General features: G+C 36.9%; 1 protein-coding gene across 1 annotated transcript in view; it reads left to right on the top strand.

Annotated features, from left to right (window-relative positions):
• The first annotated feature begins 838 nt into the window (after positions 1-838).
• LOC107689385 (vacuolar protein sorting-associated protein 37D-like) overlaps positions 839-21,133 on the top strand; it is a 23,774-nt gene continuing 3,479 nt past the window's right edge. Inside the window, exons 1-3 of the mRNA XM_016487350.1 lie at positions 839-847; positions 1,694-1,865; positions 18,236-18,318. Of these exons, the coding sequence (XP_016342836.1) occupies positions 839-847; positions 1,694-1,865; positions 18,236-18,318 (264 nt within the window). The remainder of the gene's footprint in view (positions 848-1,693; positions 1,866-18,235; positions 18,319-21,133) is intronic.

Below are 21,133 nucleotides of genomic sequence, written 5' to 3'. Positions count from 1 at the left end.
AAGCTTTTGCTTCCAGCTATCTCTTGTAAATCTGATGCAGCCGTGATAAGTTACAGGACATCCTATCATTCTAAAGCATCGTAGCAAGATGTTAAAACATGTTAGAAACATGCTAAAATAGCTTAGGAGCATGACAGTAACATGCTAAACTTAAAACATGCTAGCAACATGCTAAAACGTGTTAATCTAATAGATTATACTCTAATATTCGAACAGAGTAAATCACTCTAGCAACACCAAGTAACATGCTAACCATGCTTAACAACACTTGTTAAGAAACACTATTAGAGACACGCTAGCAATGCTTAGAAAGGTGGTCTGATGGGCTTTCATGTTTGATCTTATTGATCAGATCTAATTGGTCTGAAAAGGTTTATTGGTAACTGAACTGCTTTGATATGGTTTCTTTGGGGGTCAAATGAAGTCTGAAGAGGTCTAATATGGCATGTCTGAGACATCTTCTTCATCTGACTTTGTTTCTGCCTTTCTTTTTCAATAAAACATTCAAACCTCAAAGTTTGTCAAAGTTTTCTCAAGATTTTTCAACTGTACTCATCTACTTTTCATGTAATATTGTATAATCATTTTTTGCTTCAATATTTACAGTTATTTAATAGAATAAACAAAATGTTGACTTTATAATACCACATTTGCTATTTTTCACACACAGTATAAATGTACACGGTACATAAGAAATTAACTTAAAGGTGACATATCATGGAAATCTCATGTAATATTGTATAATCATTTTTTGCTTCAATATTTACAGTTATTTAATAGAATAAACAAAATGTTGACTTTATAATACCACATTTGTTATTTTTCACACACAGTATAAATGTACACGGTACATAAGAAATTAACTTAAAGGTGACATATCATGAAAATCTGACTTTTCCAGGTTTTAAGTGCTATAATTAGGTCCCTGGTGCATCTACCAACCAAGGAAGACTATTTAGAGTCCCAGCCTCAGAGGAGACAAGAGAGCAGTGGATTTATTGATTTATTTAAGTATATTGCTGCTGCCACACAGATCTAAAATAAACATGCGATTTATTTCCCAGTAGTTTACCTTCACATACATAACCGACTGTTTTTGTAACTCGTGTGTGTTTTTAACGTAAACTTGTGTGTGAATGAGAACTTAGTTTAGTACTCACATGCTGTGACAGCCGCTTTCTGTCCGTGTGCTTCGGATGTGTGCTCTCAGATAACCGTATATCAGAAGTTTAAACTCATGGTTTAAAACGCATGATTTCAGCGCGATAAACATGATAATCAGAACCAAAACAGATGTTTTTAGCTGGTCCGAGATGTAATGGTGCAGCTCTATTCTGGAAAAGGGGGCGGGGAGCAGCAACTCGTTTGCATTTAAAGAAACAGGCCCGAAAAACAGCGTGTTTCTGCTTCCACTCAAAACATAATAAATGATCTGTGGAGTATTTTGAGCTGAAACTTCACAGACACATTCTGGGGACACCAGAGACTTATATTACATATTGTAAAAAGGGGCATAATATGTCTCCTTTAAATGTCCCTGTGATACTCATCACTGATTAACACATCTTGGACTTTCTTTAGGTTGTAGGATCGATTGGTGTTAGATTGTATTAAAGATGATCAGCCTTTGTGTTCTACTTTTTTTGTCCTAGTTTTGTTCCTTGAGCGATGATTAACTGAAATTTGTGTTCAGTTCCAGGAGCTCCAGCTGGACAGTGATTCCTTGTTAGTAACCAATCGGAGTCTTGCAGAAGAGAGCCTTTCACAACGCCCTCACCTTCAAAACGGCAAGCTGCAGTTGGCTGCAAAGTACAAGGAACTGGCAAAACTGACCACTGCCTGCAGGGAAAAGCAAAGCCGACTTGGTGAGTAGAGGTTTAGGGTCTTGCGCGAGTGGTGTTGTGAATGCTAAGTACACCAACTGTTTCTCATTTTCTTCATGGTTCAACACACATTGTGTTGTTTGCTTTTTATATTAGCTATATCTAGGGCTAAGCGATAAATCCATATCAGTATTCACCAGAAAAAATAAGTCCATGATACTGATTGTCTCGTCTCGCTGTATGAGGAGACTCCAAATGAAATTCATCTCCAAAGCTGATTTTTCACATCATAGTTTAATTTGATAAAGAAGGAGATGAAAAGGAACTGATGCATATGTGAGAGAGGCGTTTCCTGCACCACCACTCTGTGGGGTGTCTCGAAGATGCCCGTGTAAGTTTGTATTGTCTGTTTCTCAGGAGATCAAAGTATCTGAGTTTCTTTTATCCTTACACAGGGAAAAATTATTCTGTGCTCTTCCCCAGATTAAAGCAATGCTAGACATAGAGTTCATTTAAGTATGCTGCTAATCTGATGACCGATATCTGATGATACACCGGCTTTTGACTGAGCAGTTTAAGAATAGCATCGGGACACTGCTGTCATGTGCTTCTGCTGGTAATATTTCAATATCGCCAGGCAACATTGTTCCATAATAACACACACTGACGTCCGGAGCTCCTCATTTATTCAATGCAAGAACGGCTGACATGCTGACCTATGCCTGGATTGTTGATCCGTCCAGCTGCGATATCTCCAGCGTTACCTTCAGTCGCCCCCTCACCAGGGTGGAGTGTAGCGGTCAGGTCCCAAAGGGGTAGTCTGGGGCCACAAGGTCCCCACTTGGCTTCCCCACCAGTCCAGGAATAGCTGCCCTCATCTGGATCAGATGTACTTAAGGTGCTGAGGTTTCACTTCCTAAAGTTCCTCCTGGGTTCACAGGGACTTGTTTTCCTTTTTCTCTCAGCGTGGCCAGAAAAAGAGAAATATTATTGTGTTCTTCTACGGTTTTCCTCTCTTGGCTGAATGCTCAGCTTGAGTTTCTCACGCCCCATCTTTTTTATTGGCCCGCTGACATGGCATGTCGATTATTAGCTTGTACAACAGAGAGCTTGTGAGTTAGAAATCAGTCCTTTTGTTATTGTTTTCTTTATTATTTTAGGCATCAAAGTTCATAATGCTACATGGTCAGGATTTGAGCATTGATTCTTTTCAATGGTTAAATAGTCCATCATACTGAATGTTTATTAAACTAAGGAAAATAAATGGGAAGAGAATCATTTTGACGCAAGTTTTCCTTCAGTTTGTAAAAACAAATAAAAACATGTTTATAGTAAGTCACTTACAATGGACGACTGTTGGGCGATCGTACTGGAGGTTTTACAAGCAGAAATGTAAATGAGGTATTTTTCAGTAAAACTTATTCAGTAAAAATGTGTGAACTTGGCCTTGACTACTTTTCTAGGTGGATGAACTTCTGGTTAAAGTGTTATCATGATTCCTGTAGGTGAAATTTGTTCCAGGTAAACAGTGCTTTATAGATATATAGATACTCAAATTCCTTTCTGTTATGCTTTTATAGATATCATGCAAATGTGAATATATTTACTAGGTTTACAGGGTCATAACATGAATTGAAAGATCTATTTACATGCTAACATGTAAATTGAACTAATACGTGAATCTGCTCTTTAAAATGCTTAAAATATGATATACTTGGCATATCTGGATATGACTCTTCAATGCGCTTTTCTCAGGTCTCATTAATAAGGATGGCCATTGACCGTGGGCCAATGTGAAAGACCAGTGCTGTGTATTGAATATGTTATGTTAATGTATCTGTTTTTATGCTCTGCAAACTTAAATGTTTGGTTTTCTGTGATGTACTCTACATTGTTGATGCAAATTATGCTGATTTATCATTAGGATAATGTTATCTAGCTAGCTAAAATAAATTCAAAAATAAATAATTTATTGAAAAATTTAAATATTTATAAATAGCAAGCATAAAATACATTACTAGAAATAAAAATTTATCGTTCTTTTCTGATAGGCCAGTGAAAATGTTTGCAAGGTAGGAACAACTGGCTCAACTTGGTCAGCAGCAAAAAAAATTTATTGTTTACCCATGGTTCTCCATCATTTGCTGAATTAGTGCTGCTGTGATCAGTAGAAAATGTACTCATCCAATTTAAAAGAAGTTCTTAACCAGGATGCAACATTAACTGTGGACGGCAAATAGCTTTGTGAATAAGACCTATAATGACCCTATTTTACATAGAATTGAGCTGTGTTTTGAGCTAAAAAAGAATGACAGAAACTAATGAATTAAACCGTATGAGTTTAAGTACTAGTTGATGCTGAGTTTAAGCATGTTAAGGGTCTTGTATTGTGGGTGGACAGTGAAATACCACATTCAAAAGTGGTACTACTGTTTAGTTTTACTCTGTTTGTTTAGGCAAACAACAAGTATCTGTTGTGTACACTGATTTTTGTTTGCAATGGAAACTGCTTAAATGAAGTGGCCCAGCTGGGATCTCAGAGGAAAACGTTGGAATTCTGGAAATCTTTCTCTGGAGTTCTTGCTCCGCCATCGTTCTCCTGTGTGCATAAATGATTTAGGCATGCGGTGACTGTGCAGACTACAAGATTAGCCAGTTGCATTAATTCATGTACGATCACACCGTATATATTTCCGCTGTAGCCCACAACATTGACCCACCTTTCGTACTTCTGGGCCCACCTTTCAGCCCTTAGACCACAGAGGCTGATATGAATTATTTGTTGACTTTTTTGGCCCCTCCTCACCATTGTGCAGCTCAACTAGTGATGCAGATCCATTTGAAAGGCCTTTTGTTTGAGACCCCACCTCCAGTGGCGCTTAAAGAAAAGGCAGAGATTCATATGATAGTCAGAAAGTATCACCCTCCGACCCACCCCTTCACCCGAGAGCCCGGGAGCGTCTGGGAACCGAAGTCTGAAGGACATTGCTGAAAAAAGTTGCCGGAGTGAAATGCCAGCAGGAAATTGAACTGTTTTGAGCGGGCAGAAAGGAGGAGGAGACGGTGGGGTTCCTTCGGTGTCCAACTGAGCAACAAAAGATCAGCGGAGATATCTGCTAGTCTGCTTACACGCTCTGACAGAGCTTGTACAGGAAGTTCGCATCTCCATGGCCACACGGGCAAAGATCACTGAAGAAACGCTGTTTCACAGGACGTTTTTTTTCCTTCGCTCTCGCAGCTGCCGGCTAGTGACGGAAGGAGGGTGGAATGTTCACCTTCCTGTCACCATGTAGTGCACATGTACCAGTGCCTCCAGCTGCAGGCTACAGCCGGATGGGTGGGAGATCGTTCCCCCAACACCAAACATCTGATTCTCATTCACTCAGAGCCGAAAGAAAGAATGAAAAACCGTTGGATTGCTCCATCAGCTGAGACCGGAGTTCTGGCTCAGAGGCTTGCGAGTTATTGCGTAATACGCCGTGGCTGCGACAGACGTTAGGAGAAGAATTTGGCTTGGGAAAGTGCACTACTTGTTTCTTCATGGGAATTCAATCTAGCTTGATGATGCCACCATTCCAGGCGGTTTCGTTCCCACTCAGACTTTCCAATTTGCTTTTAATGCTTTCGCCAAATGTGTACGAGCATGACTCAAGATTGTTTAAATCTCCTGTTCCTACTGTTCCCCCTCACATGTGGCCGACGGCACATTCTTGACCTGTGCTGGTATGCGATAGACTATCCATCCTGCTTCAAAAACAAAGAGCACCACGGGTGCCCTTTTATTGTTAACTTAGCGTAACGACACCGTTTGCCCGAGGCCCGACCTGCTGACCTTTCACACACACTGCAACCTATCATTGACATCTCAACACATACCCGCAGAACTTTCACCAAACTGGTTGTCAAACGCTCCACCCTTACCACAAAAACCCTCAACTCCTCCAGAAGGGGGGTCAGCCGTCATTGCGATCATGAAAAGGGCATCTATATCTCAAAGTGCCTGTAAATCGCATGGAGAAGAGGCATGCTGGGGCAGCCAAAGAGGCTGGGGAACTCTGTGAGAGTGCATAGTTCTTACTGATGGAGGAGTTGGTAATTAACAGGATGTGAAGTCACTCTGGCCCTCTCTCAGTGTTTGAATGCAGGGGGCAGTTATCAAAGCTGGATTAGGGCCATTGAGCTACCACACACGAGGCCTTAATCACTCAGTGGGAGAAAGGGGCCTCTCACAAGCTTTTGAAATCAATCTCCTGAGAATCCAACCCAAACTGGGTACTCCACGCCAAAAGCCCTTAGAAAAAATAAACTTGATACATTATGTTGACATTTCTGCGTTGACTCTTTCACATTGGCTTAAGCTCAGTGACACTGAAAGGGAGGGGAAACTAAATGCTTTGCTGAATATTAGGAAAATAGCTCAAATATTTTCATAACAAATACCACTAATAAGCATAAATTGTCTGTAGTATGGTAGATTGTGCACATGTTGCTCAAATTCTTTTGCAGTACCATATAAGTATTAAGATATACGATATAATTATAACATAAGACTGTTCTGCTCCTTAATGATCCATTTTTAATACTAAATCTAATACCTAAAAAAGTTGAAAGTTGAAAATAACTTTTCTATTTTAATGATTTTGTATTTATTCCTTTGATGGCAAAGATGTGCTGCTAGATATTTTGTGGAAAACATGAAACAGCATTTATTCAAAATAGAAATTGTTTGTAACAATATACAATAGCCTTCACATTTGATCAATTTAACATATCCTTGCTGAATAAAAGTATTAAAGGGGTCATATACTGTTCTGGAACAGTGTTGTAAATACAATTTAACCACTGATTTCTAGTCGTGTCCTCTTTTGGAAGACCAAACAAAGTAGTTTCGCTTTCACAACGAAACAGCGCCACACGCGGTGGCGGCAGCCTAGAGTGAGAGGAGGCCGGTGAGCTTGAGAACGGCGCGGCCGGCGGATTCGACGAAGGAGCATCCGGCGGGCTTGTGGCAACCACATGTGACGACCCCGGGCTGGACTCCAATTCGTCCACGGTGAAAGCCGATCCTGCGGTCCACAGCGCGAAGTTGATGTATTCCCTCAGTGACCAGCACGGATCAGCTCCAGGCATGACGAAGCGGATATCGTCCTCTTTTGGAAGGCCAAACAAAGTAGTTTCGCTTTCGCAACGAAACACAGTGTCTCCAAAATTGAAATCGCATCATATGACCCCTTTAATTTCTTTCACCAAAAAAAAATAAAAACTGACCCCAAACTTTTGAATGGTAGTCAATATTGTTACAAAAGATTTCTATTTTGAATAAATGCTGTTCTTTTGAACTTTTTATTCATCAAAGAATCCTGAAAAAAGTATCACGGGTTCCAAAAAAGAAAAATAAATATATTAAGCAGCACAACTGTTTCCAGCATTGGTAATAAATCAGCATTTTAGAATTATATCTGAAGACTGTAGTAATGGCTGTTGAAAATTCAGCTTTGCCACCAAAGGCATAAATTACATTTTAAAATATATTAAAATAGAAAGCTATTATTTTAAATTGTAATAATATTTCACAATATTACAGTTTTTTCTGTAGTTTTGATCAAATAAATGCAGTCTTGATGAGCATAAGACACTCCTTTTAAAAACATTAAAAATCTCACTGATCCCAAACTTTTGAATGGTAGTGTACATAAACTTTAAAATATATACAGTTTTAGTTGTTCCAAACCACCACTACATTAACTACCACGATACTTGTAAAAAAAAAAAAATTATAATAATGCAATGGTACTTTTTTGGTAGTGCCTATTTTTATTATGAGCGCTTTATGGCCATACACGATTGTTAAAAGAGATGTAGTCATGCTGAGTCTGTTTTGAGCGTGTTGCCGTTTATTAGAAGAAAACGCGTGCTGACCTAGCTGTCGGGTCTTTTAATTAAACAGAAAGGTCTCCTCAGGCACCTGCATCCCTGTGTTTGGGCTTGTGTGGTGTCCTCACATTGTCTGTTTTGACCCGAGGAAAACCTGAACAAAAGCCCTCAATGAGTGCATTCTTCAGAAGGGCGCTGGTGTGCTTTCCCCTCTAATTTTACACCAGAAGTGACGCTTTCACAGAATGTTGCAGTGCAGAAGCATTACAGATGTCAGTTCAGTGCTTTAATCAAGAAGTGTGAAAATTGACATAATTTACTACCAATCATATTGTTCCAAACTTGTATGACTTTCTTCTGGGGAAAGGTCATCACTGACTTGGAATATAGTGCAGAAGCCGTATGGACTGCTTTTATGGTTCTTTTTTGCATCTTCACTGTGAAATGTCATGCATGGTGATATTTTTATGTAATTATCCTTTTGTGTTTCATGGAAAGAAATGACAACATACAGATTTAGAATATTCATGTTGATTTTTGGCCTGAACTAATCTTTTACTCTCGTAAGTACGAGAGGATGTGATGTGGAGGTTTTCGCGTGCAAACCAACCGGGGCGCGTTAGTCGTCTGAAGTTATTCCTTTCATTCTGATGACAGGAAAGCAGCCGGTGGTATTTATCTGTAAAGACCACAAAAGAACACCCACCGTTCTGTTATTTTTGACAGGAAGTGAGGGAGTGTGTGCATACATGCTTGCAAAGAAGAGAACTTTGCAATTTTTCCTGTGTGTATGCTCACACAATAATCAAGTCCTTTAAAGCTAGTTTGCCAAATTCCATTAAATGAAACCAATGTGAACTAAACCACGTGGAATAGATGCCAGATAATCAATTATTCCAAATAGTTTGGATACCATCCATCATTGTGTAGCAGTACACACCTTCTTTATGGAAAGAGAAGGTGAGTTATAGAAAGTGAAAATACTCTTGAATGAATGATCGGAGGCCAATAACAGCAATGTGATGCCACCGCAGCATTAGCTTGCAACGCAAACAAAACGTTTGCTAAAGTGTTGTATTTCAAGGTGGCTTTACACTGACAGAAGTCCTTTTGTAAATAGCACTTTCCTTCCATACATATTAATAAGTCCAATCCATTGACATATGACTTGGGTTGACAGGGTGCATTGTGTTGAATTGCAAATAATTAGATTTCATTTCAAAATGCTTTATTGGCATGACAAAAATAGATTTATTGATTCTTAACCGATTTTGAGCAAGTAAAATCAAATCAGGTTAATTTACATCCTCTGAAAGCTGCACTGACACTTAATAATAACAGTTTTTAAGTCAGGAGCAGTGTTGTTATTATTAACTAAAACTGAAACTGTTAAAAATAGTTTTCATTAATTGTAATAAATAGGGCTGGGTAAAAAATATCGATAACTCGATATTAATCGATTCTCATTTTTACGGAACGATATCGATTCTTAAATCCCAAGAATCGATTAGTCTAGCCTGTTTTCAGTTAATGGACGGAACGTTGAAGGGCACCTCCCATCCAATATATCGCAATAAGCATTGTGCTTTGGTACTTTTAATATGAAACAAAGGCCCAATCCCAATTCGATTTTATACCCCTTCCCCCTTGTCCCTTGAAACAGAGTGTCAAGGGGTAGGGGTGAAAATATTCCCCTAAGAATTGGGACACCACTACTATGCCGTCACACGTCATCATACGTCGTCTAGCTCCTACAATACACACAGATCATCTCCTCCACATTAATACCAGTTTCAGCACAAAATAAACATGACTAAACATCCGAAGGTAAGTTAAAAGAAAGAGTACAACTTTACAATCCGTATCCTGTCTCATGTAATCGCTCAATCAGTGTTTCAGCCCTCAAAGACGTCAATATAAGGGCTTGTAAACAATGTCACGTAACGTCACATTTACCTCAGAAAAACATATTCGGTGGCCATAAACTCATTAGTCAGATAGAAAAATAAACTGCAGAGAGGGGCATTTTGCTAAATATATGCACCATATAACATATTCATTATAAATTTTACTGTTCTTCAATATTTAATTTATGTTTGAATAAATCCATCAAGTTTTTATGACAGCCACCATTGTTTATATATTAAAAAAAAACTGAAGTAGAAATATTATTATGTAATTGTAACTTTATTATTTTCAAAACTTCATTAAGTGTAATTTTAACGAATCGGTCAATTTTAACCTTCAATGTTATAGTAGTGTAGTACCAACTGACTCTCATGTATATTTTACAGCATAGGTTGAGAGATTTTTTTTTTCCTTGAGAAAATTTGGCATGTACTGTACCTGATATATATCCAAAATAATCGATATTGAATCGAATCGCAAGCTTGTGAATGAGAATCGAATCGTGAAATTTGTGTCAAAACCCAGCCCTAGTAATAAAGCTGAGATAGAATATAAATATTAGATAAAAAGCTTTAAAACAGCTTGTTACCTTGGCAAATAACTGAAAATAAGTTGAACTACTAAGTTAAAACTGAAATATAGTTAATAGAAATATGAAACAAGCACAACATAAAATTACTAAAACCTAAACTAAAATTAAAATCAACTGAAAATGTAATAATCAAAGCTACTTCAAAATATTAATAAATACTATAATAGTATATAAATAATATGAAAGTAAAACATGAATCTTAATCTCATGTGAGTGGATATCATGTGAAATATACATCATTGCTTTACGTGTAAAACTATAAAGATGCAGACTTCTGGAAGCATTGTACTGTTTTCTGGAATCCCTTGGAGTAATTTTGTTGTGTTGTTACCTTTTATTTTCTTCACTAATAGCATAGTGTTGTGTATTATATAATGCATAGCAGTGAGTCATATCCATTGACATATGACTCAGTTTGACACTGCATTGCATTGAAAAAAAAAAGCCTGTTCCACTGGGATGCATGCTAACTTTGATTTGCTACTTAAGGCTTGGAGTATCAAATGATTATCTATAATTTATCCAGCATTCACCAGCTTCAGCTAATACAGTATGTCTTATACTCAGAGACTCATGCATATCTTTGTATGTATCTTTTGTAGGATAATTTCCAAGCCAGCAAGATTAATAATCAAGATTTAATTCAACTGAAAATGCTTTATTGCAGACAATCAGTAGTCTTCATTCCTTGATCTTTGGATCATCTCAAATCCTGCTGGAGAACATGATCATGAACAGGTTTTGTTCAAGCAGTTCGACTGCTGCTGTCATTAAAGCAAAAGAAGAACAAACCAAATACTAAGGTACAATAGACATTCTGAAATTCAGGTTGGGTTTTCTATTCAATTTGTTACACTAATAAGTATTATGAGCATGTGAGTTTTTGCTGATGCTGACAGTTGATTTAACAGGATCCCTCGTCAAAAAGAAGTGTGCTTAACTATATTGAATTTGCACTTGTAGTGTTCTTTAAATCTTAAAAGTATGTTTAAAAACTGTACTTACGTAGGTAATACAATATTAATGAAATACATAAAAAATAAATATATAATATTTAAGGAAAAGCCACTGAAGTGTACTTAGAGTTTTATGACTGTTTTCACTTGAGAGCACACAACTTTGTAATAATAATAATAGTCAAATTAAAAGTTTTACTCTAAAGTACAATTTAAATCATTAAAGTAATTTATTTTGATGTGTTAACATTCTAAAGAACATTAAAAGTAACTGAAAAGTACTTGATTGTAACTGTAATATTTAAAGTTAATACACTAATATTACATTTAAAGTTATTATAGTTTGAATATGCAAAATGACAACTTCATCATTACAAATGTGTAATTACGAATATATTTAAATGCATGACATAAAAGTTTCAATAGAAATGACATTAAAGTGTATTGTAGTTTACCATAAATGCTTGTTTGTACATTCTGCAGTGCACTTTAACTGTATTTCAAAGACGTCATTATGAAATTACATATAAAGTGGCCACTCTAAAGCTATTTTTATTCCATATTAATGTAAACTATAATACATTGCAGTTGAATTGTGATTAACATGTAGTTAAGTGACCTAAAACATTCAGTTCACACTTAAGTATATTATTTTAAATGCATTATTTTTATAATCAGTACTCTTTTTAAAGGTAAGCGAAATTGTACTTTTTTTCACAATTATTCTGATCCTGTGAGAAGTAGGGTTGTGACATTGAGGAAATTTTCCCACCGGTTAATCGACGTGTAATACCGGTATCACCGCGGGGGCGGGGGCGTTCCCTCTTTTCCTGAGCTTTTAAATAGCATAAACGGCAAAATATTGCCAAACAGGCGCTTTTGCATCTCGTTTCGAAACTAAATCATCCGCGATCATCTTGTCTGTCTCACCTCACTCTTCTTGTCAGTCAGCTCGACTCACTGTCCTCACTGGAGAAACGAAATCTGATCTGTGATGCAACTGTCGTTCAACTGCATTGAGCAACCGCATTCAGTTTTTAATTGTAGTGTCTGTTCTGTTACTGAACTAAATGATTTTTATTACTATAAAAAAATCAAAACGACGGTGGGGGTCGGTGACGCGTTGGGCAAGTTACGTAACCAGTGTTGCGGCTTAACACCGGTATCACCGTCAGCACCGTCTATCGCGGCAAGCCTAGTGAGAAGAGACAATTTTTCATTTTGTGGAATTAGAACAATGCAAACAACAGGATGCTAAAGTCAGACCTCAAAAGACCTTTTGTTTGGAATAAAACGATTGTGTTCAGTCAATGAAATCAATTAGCATTATGTATTCATGGAGTGAGGACAGCACTTTGCTCTGGTTATTGATCTGAAGTTCAGTCCAGGTGAATGAGGAATTTCTTTCTCTGATTGACCATTTCATTCAATTCTCACTTCTTCTTTTTTGCTATTGTATCTATTTTGGTTTCACGTGACCACGGACTGTGATCTGTCATGTCACTATAAAAGCTTTGGGTCCTTAGCTTTGTATCCATCAAGAGCCATCGTAACTGTGAGACCCCATAAGCCCCAGGTCATATCTCTGGCTCCAGTAGTTTCCTTGCCATGAAGTGGACACCCTGCGGCTCATCTGCATGGTTTCTCCCCAGTATGTAGGTCACCTACAGCTGCTCCCCAAGTGTTTGTTTGGCTGTCTGTCGCCTTCCATTACCATTTCATGTCGTGGGTCTCCGGGGTCATGCACGTGGTGTGCCACTCCCCCCTCGCTCACGCCGTCATGCCTCAGCAGGCACACGGCCAGAACGTACAGATACACACTAATGCATGTGACATAGTGGGCCTTTGATTATTCATGTTCTGAGAGCGGGGCATGTAGCAGCAATATTAAAGGCTTTGTTGTGAGTTATTGGCAAGGCGCGTGCCTGAATGTTGGCATCAATCCATAGTAGTGACGATGAATTAAGGATGAAGCTCATCATATGAGTCCTGCTTCCATGAGAGGATCTCAGATAGATTAACTTGAACTAAGGAGCTGTAAAAGCTTGAAAAAGCATGTCTGGAGATGCAGTAACTCACTTGAATAGGAGCATGATATTACCATGACTATTTGGATGTGGTATAATGGTAATGGCATGTTTTTGGTCACTACCATGATTATTACAGTGTAATTATGTGTGTAATTGCTGCACTACTAGCTGGACCAAATAGAATTGCAGTCCGTTTGAGCCACATACAGTATGTTACATGTTTTTGCCACACCTGCCAATAGCAGGTGAATTGAGAAAATGTATCATACAGAAATATTGCTTACCAGCCATGAAACTGCTTTTTGTATCATTTTAACGAAGGGAAAAAAGATCAATAAAAACAAATATTATCTCTTGACAATCAAATTATTCTAATGTTTGTATTTCTATACACTATATACTTCTATTTTAGTTTCTTATGCTTACTAGGTATAAGCATAATGCATATATTTGATAAAAAATAAAGAAATACAGTAAAAACAGTAATGTGGAAAATTATTACAATTGAAATGAACTGTTTTCTTTTTCATTTAAAAATTTAAATAAACCATTTAGTAGTTTTAAATGTAATTTATGTTTGAAATCTGAATTTTTAGCAGCTACTTTCAGGATTCTTAGATGAATAGAAAGTTCAAAAGCAGTATTTATTTCAAATAGAATTTTTTGTAAAAATGTAAAAGTCTTTATTGACACTTTTGATAACTTTAACACATTCTTTCTCAATAAAAATATAAATTTCTTATAAACCTTTAAAATCTTAATACTGACCCCAACCTTTTGAGTGGTAGTGTATATAATAAATGTTTTTTAATTATTTGACTTTTTTTTGTAAAAAGAACTGAAACATTAAATGAAATGATTAATATATATTTTTGCGACACATTTAAAATACTTTGCTAATGAAATTTTTTATTTTTTGTGGTGAGGGCAGTGAAAATGTTGGCAGGAAGTTCCAATAACCACCCTGTTTTGTTGTTTTTCAGTGTAAAACATAATTTGTAACAAATATTTACTTTTACTTTAAAAGTATATGTAGCAATTTGTTAAATATAATACTCATTTCATCCTACATTTTAAACTGATTAATACTTTATAATGCTGAAAAATCATAAAAGAGCATATATTATCTTCTTGAATAAATTACATGAATATACTGTAATACATGTATAATAAATTCACTGTATAAATAGTATTTTTTTTTATGTAACATTTATATATTTTTTCCTTATTAAAATTAACTTTTTTCACAGTGTCGGATTACCATTTAACCGGTGAATAATCATACATTACCGTTATAATTACCAGTTAATACCTTCATTTTACCATGGTACCTTCCCAGTAATTTTCTCAGGAGCATTTCCATCCTATAATAGAGGTTTGTTTGGGGAGCGGCTCAGCTCAATCGAGCACAAATGGTGTCATTGCCGTGACCTGTCTATGCCCTCGATGGCCACTAGCTCAGCTTTCATATCCCCTGTGGACTCAACACAGCACATCTGCACATTAGCATAATTGCCGGTTGCCGTAGCAACCCCAGCACAACACTTAGAGGGTCCGAGCCCCTCACTCTCATCAGTGGACATGAGCTAACAGAAAGTGATTGCATCCACCCTCACCCTCAGGGCCCTGCAATAACACTGCAAAGAGACCCGAGAGCAGCTTCAGTCCCGCACTTTACACAAGACTCAAGCAGCGGAGATTCTTCACAGCTGAACACACTCTAGATATGTTTTCACACACTGTTGTGATGTTCTTTTGTCCTGCTGGCACACAGTTACCAGCCTCCGAGAGACCTCATTTCTGTTTGTGCAGTGGGATGCTATCAGTAGGGATGTGCGCGACGACTAATTTGACTGTCGTTTAAACGAAAGTTTTGTATCCGACTAATCGACTAGTCTAAAAGCAAGAAACCCCCAAAAGATGGTAAGAAAAAAAACCTCTGTGCGTGCATGTAGCATATATTATAGCCTATATTTGAAATACTTAATCTATGAATCACACTGTGAAATCCCTCAATGAATTCCGCTTGCCGCACACTTGCCTCGCGTTATCATCATTTCATTTTAGGCGGTCGTTAAAAAGAGTAATACATCATTCGTAACTGTAAAGGGTCTACTTTTATTTGTGTGCACTCACAATATCAACAAAACGTTGTGCTTTAATAAAATAAAGAAATCAAACATGATGCGCTTTCTGCCGTCTCGTGTTGATCAGGAGCGCTTTACAAAAATGAACCGAAACTCAGCGATGTATCCAATAGTTTGTGCGGAGAGTGGAAGCTGAAGCGCGCTTTGCAGGACATAGAGAAGCCAGCGCGATCACTTGCATATTTTTTCAGTGGATACACCGCCATTTTTGCTCATAAAGGTAAGAGTAATACATCATTCGTAACCACACCTTGCTCGTCTTTCGCATGGTCATTTCTGAACTCACTGCAACTGACACGAATAAAACGCATGTGAGGTCTGAGGTAAAAATGTAGTTTCCACCCAGATAAACTTTTTAAAATAATGTATTAATTATCAAATGTTTTATTTTAACTTGTTATTTAAAATGTTTTAAATGCAATGTTAAAATTATGGTAATTTGAATGATAAAATCATGTTTTTTTTTTCTGCCGTGTAATCGACTATTGTTTTCGGTGTCGACTAGTAGGAGCTGTACCGTTTAGTCGACTAGTCGACTAGACCCGCACATCCCTAGCTATCAGCTAGTGTTTTTTATGTGTTAATCATGCATCATGCACCAAACGGACCACAAAAGCAATCATAGCATGTTTGAAATCTTCTGAAGCCATGCGATAGCTTTATGTGAAGAACAGACAGAAATGTATTTTATTTTCTGGAAATCATCCTCTTGTGCATAGCTCTCAAATCTAATGCGCGCTTGCACGTTCAAACGTGTAACAGTTCCTGACAGATTTAGTGAGCGAGTTTTTAACCCACCGCTCGCATGATTCCGTCAGGAAGTCGTTAACTTGGTTACTGCGGGTGTTAATCAGCCTATTCACACCAAGAACAAACCAAGGTATGAAAACATTTCTTATAAGCACTCTGCGGTTGTTTAATCTAATGCTTCAAATTCTCAAGTTCTTTAAAGTCTGGATTCTGATTGGCTGTCGATGTTTTTATCTTTCATCAGATTAAAAAATAGCTCTGAAAGTGATTCCAACAATATCGTTCCTCCGTGTCGTTATTGTTATAGTTGTGGTGTAAACTTTGCTATCCTCATATAATTAGAATGATTATTTAGAGTGAATATTTATAGTTATCATCCTTAGTGTGAATGAGCCTTCAGAGATAGGACATTTATAACAATATCTGAAACGCAATATGATAATATTGCAGTTATTTATGTTTTGTGTATAGTTCGTCAAATCTATAGTATTTTGTTAGCTTTTTCTGTTCTTTCATTTGCATAGGACTTTCATTTGAATTGCTTTACACAGTTAAGTTCTTAACTCCTTTTGAGTCTGGATTTTCCAGCCCAGGCTCATTGGAAATACGACATTTCTGCAACCGTACTGCACGTTTTGTGAGAGTTTCAAAGGGAAATGTCCAGTGAGTGGCGCTAAAACGCGCCTTCAATACGTGACCATGGCCACATTTTTATATTGGTACAGGCATGTATTGTTTTGTTCTTTATTACGTTGTTTCAGGTACGTATTGTGGCAGTTCAGAATTCATATGTGCGGCCGGGGAGTGTCGTTAAAATGTTAATGCTCTATTATGTTGGAAAATATCATAACCCCCTAAACCTACCCGATATTGTTTACGAAGGCAAAAGTGATAAAAACGCATTCGCTGATGCAATCGTGCTATTTTAACTTCCTTATTCGTAGGTTTCAACTGTCTTGCCGAACCGTAGGTTCACGGGATTTCTTACTGTATCGCGTGATCTACCGAGCAAACCAACTATGTTAGAAAAACCATACATATGAAGCTGTATATGTGACGCTTACGTTCAAAAGTATCATTTTATACTATTTACAATGCATACGGTATGTTGAATATGCCATTTTATCTATTGTCTTTGACAATAGAATAATTCTTATGTTTTATTTACATATGCATTGCTGTTCACAACATTGTTGTGAAGATGTTTCTTCAAAATATTCAAATGTTTTGTCATGTAATTTTTATAAAAAAAAATGTTAGTCCATTTCACAATGAAATGAATGAAACCGTTTTAGTTGTTGATAATGGAAATCACAAAATTATGCCTAAATATGCCTAAGTTTACTGCTGTTCAACACTAGCAACTCAATCATGGCAATCTTCAGCTATTTACCGTTTACTAGTGGATTATATGAATGAATGCGTTTTTCTTCTTCTAAGCACAATGTTCACACCAAGACGAATGTTAAGGGCAAAATTTGAATATACTGTTCAGACTGATGCAAACATTCGCTCTTTGTCAAAAGTCGCAAATACACTACACAACTTAAAGAAACGTGTGCCTCTTTGCTAAAAACATTTGCATGCCATCAGTGCGACGTGTTTTATGAAGAGGTGATCTAAGCTCTTTTCCACCTACTGTTCGAGAGTGAAATCGCATTTTCATTCAGCCCGTCTGCTGATTTTTCACATTGGTCTGAACCAACTTTTCGTGTTGCTGTGAACAGACGTTAAGTCCATTGATAACTGTAAGATAAAATATACAGCACAAAACATTTTCCCTACACATATCAGTAACGGCTCATTTTGATGAGCGAGTTATTAACTCAGTAATTGTGAACCACTCAACTCTTCGAGTGATTAAGCAATTTTGTGAATCTGTTCAACCAATTAACTGAAAACAGACTAAAATTCACCCACTCTGTGTAACAGGAGGCTATTTATTATTTACATATTATTCAATGTTGTCTTTCACAGTTTTTGCTGTAGGGCTGTAGATTCAGCAGCGGGGCAAGTGACGTGCTGTAGAGTCACAGTAATATCTATAGAAATTCATTTTCGCTCCCATCTCTCATAGTGTTGTTTAATTCGATTCTGAGCCAGTGTCATGTTGAGAATTGAAACTGACTGAGATTAAATGTTTGTGGTTTTCCAGAGGTCTTCACGGAGAAGCACAGCCCTCAGACTGCCCACAATCTGCTCCAGGAGGAGGTTGCACGTGCCGAGGAACGGTCTGAGGTGATTTCAAAATCCTTTGCTTCCTTTATATATCCAGAAACTCTTTGTGCGTCTTTTCTTCTCAGTCCCTACCCACCCTGTATCAAAAGACAACAAAAATGTGGGTAAAATTTTGACATGTTGTTTTTTTAGCATGACGTTGTTTATTCAGATATTCTGTTGAATGAACATGCCCTGCCAACTGAACCAGAACAAAGCGGAATGAAAGCCTGACAAAAGTGCAGAAAGTCTTTACTCAACACGATCCTTATTTACATTGAACTGGTTGATCCAGTTCTGAACTTGAGGGTGACATGAGGGTGAAAATCCACCCTAAAATCCACTAACCTCTGCACTACTTACAAAGATGGATCTGTGATCTAATCAATGATTTAAAGCATTGACAGCCCATGTGTCATAAATAAGAGAGAAGGCAAACACATCACAACTCAACTCGTCATGTCTCCAACATTTTGGCTTGTCCCAGAAGTGGAAAACCAGCACTCCCAACATTTCATTCAGAACATTTCAACGCACATGGTGTGCAGGTGTCTTTCCAGTTACTGTAGATATAGGTGTATAACCCAACCTAACTTTTTTAATTGAACAGTTTGTTGAACCTTTAGACAAAGTATTTATTTTTTTTTTAAGTTATGTATTTTGTGATACATCAGTCTTTTATGGCTCAGATAGTATGATATAAAAGTAGGATATTCATTGTTCATCTTGAAATGTTTACTTTATAAAAATCGGTAAAGATTTCACAGCAAAAGTCTGTGAGATTTTTTTGCCCACCAGGCAAAAACTGTATGTCTGATGCATGAAATGAGGTGTCATTTGCATCTGTAGCACAGGTGCAGGACAAGTTATGACGTAATAGACTATACAGATTGTTGAATAAAACGGTTGTAATATCAGCCCTCATTGTCTCAGAAATGGTTCCATCTGTTTATATGGATATAATTAAATTTTAGCATTGCCATCCCTGTTTTGTGCTCCTTGTTAACATTCATTACTACTAATGGGAAGTCTTTCCACAAATCTTTTCTAATGAAAAGTGTGTTTAAATGAACTATTTAAAAAAAAAATGATTTAGCGATTCATTGCATATTATGCTACCGTTCAAGTTTGGGATCAATATGATTTTTTAACCTGTTTTTGAAAGAAGTCTTTTATGTTCACCAAGTCTGCATTCAACTGATTAAAAATACAGTAATTTTGTAAAATATTATCACAATTTAAAATAACTATTTTCTATTTGAATATATTTTAAGGTGTAACTTATTCCTGTGATTACAAAGTTGAATATTCAGCATCATTACTCCTGTCTTCAGTGTCACATGATCCTTCAGAAATCATACTAATATGCTGATTTGCTGCTCAAGAAACATTTCTTAATATTCTCAATGTAAAAACAGTTGTTGAAAACTTAATATTTCTGTGAAAACTAATAGAAAATTCAAAATAACAGCATTTGTCAATATCACAGTTGTTGAAAACTTAATATTTCAGTGAAAACTAATAGAAAATTCAAAATAACAGCATTTATTTGAAATAGAAGACTTTGGTAATAGTGTAAAAGTCCTTACTGTGACTTTTGATCAATTTAATCCATCCTTTCTCAATAAAATTATACATTTCATTAAAAATAATGAAAAAATTGTAAATTCATATGCAGGTCAATGAGTCGGTGAGTTGTTGACTCTAGACTGTTTATTTATGAACCATTTGGATGGGATTCATTGAAAAGATCTGACTGTGTGTGATGTGTTAGCATCACAGACTATTCAACAAAGGGCTTAAAACAGCTCAGCACAACATGGGCCATTAGGAAAAAATAGGCTGCTCCTCAGATGTCTTCTCTTGTTGTCTCAGCCGCCCTGCCCCATCCGTTCGGCTTCGTCTGATTGATCTGCGTAGCTTTATCTGTCCTCTGGCTGTAAACAAGCACTGTGTCTTCCACCCCACAGAGGCCCGACCGATCGATAGCTCCGTGATTTTGTCATTATGCTCCTGCCGTCTGATTGATGGTCTCACTCCATCATAAGTAAGCTATAAAGAGAGCCAGCCTTCAGCAGGACGCATCCCAGACAAAACATCAGTCCAGCACGTGTGTTTATGAGCCGGATTAGGCCGTGGATTCCCACAGGACTTGCATATTCTATTAGTGCAGCAGCGTCTGGAAAAGGGCTGACGGCAACCATTCATAGACTGTTCTCATATGAAACCATAAAATTTTAATGATGCCTTGATTGAGAATTATAAAGAGCTAATAAACAGCAGGAGACCACATGAAACACGGTTCGAGGGCTCTGCTTTATCCATTAAGACAAATGGAAATCTTTAAAATAAAATCTTTGAATTTATAACTTTTGGATATGTGTAACTTTGGGTTCATGCAATAGTAGTTTTTCTGTTGATTACACTGGGAAACCCCACTGAGGTAAGCATTATTATTATTGCTCATGCTTAAGGGATTTGAACAAACCCCTGACTCTAAGTCATACAGTATTCATCATGTTTGGAAAGGTGTGCTATGATATTTTTTTGACCTGATTTTCGCCAAACAATTAAAACAAGGGGGGTGGGGGACTTGCATTGAGGGACCCAAGCCATATCTACAGACTTAGTTGTGGGCTCTTTGGTCTTGGGCCAATAAATTTAATTTTTATATTTTTTTTTTTTTTTTACTAAGTTTTAGTAATTTCATAACAAAAACAAACAAACAAAAAACAAATATATATATATATATATATATATTCATATATAATTTATATCTAAATATTAATATTTTATATATATAAACAAAACATATTTACTGATTTAATATATAAAT

Source organism: Sinocyclocheilus anshuiensis, unplaced genomic scaffold (genome assembly GCF_001515605.1).
Source record: "Sinocyclocheilus anshuiensis isolate Anshui unplaced genomic scaffold, SAMN03320099.WGS_v1.1 scaffold946, whole genome shotgun sequence".
Classification (NCBI taxonomy): domain Eukaryota; kingdom Metazoa; phylum Chordata; class Actinopteri; order Cypriniformes; family Cyprinidae; genus Sinocyclocheilus; species Sinocyclocheilus anshuiensis.
The sequence above is the reverse complement of the archived record's forward strand: the minus strand, read 5'-3'. Positions and strand labels throughout refer to the sequence as shown.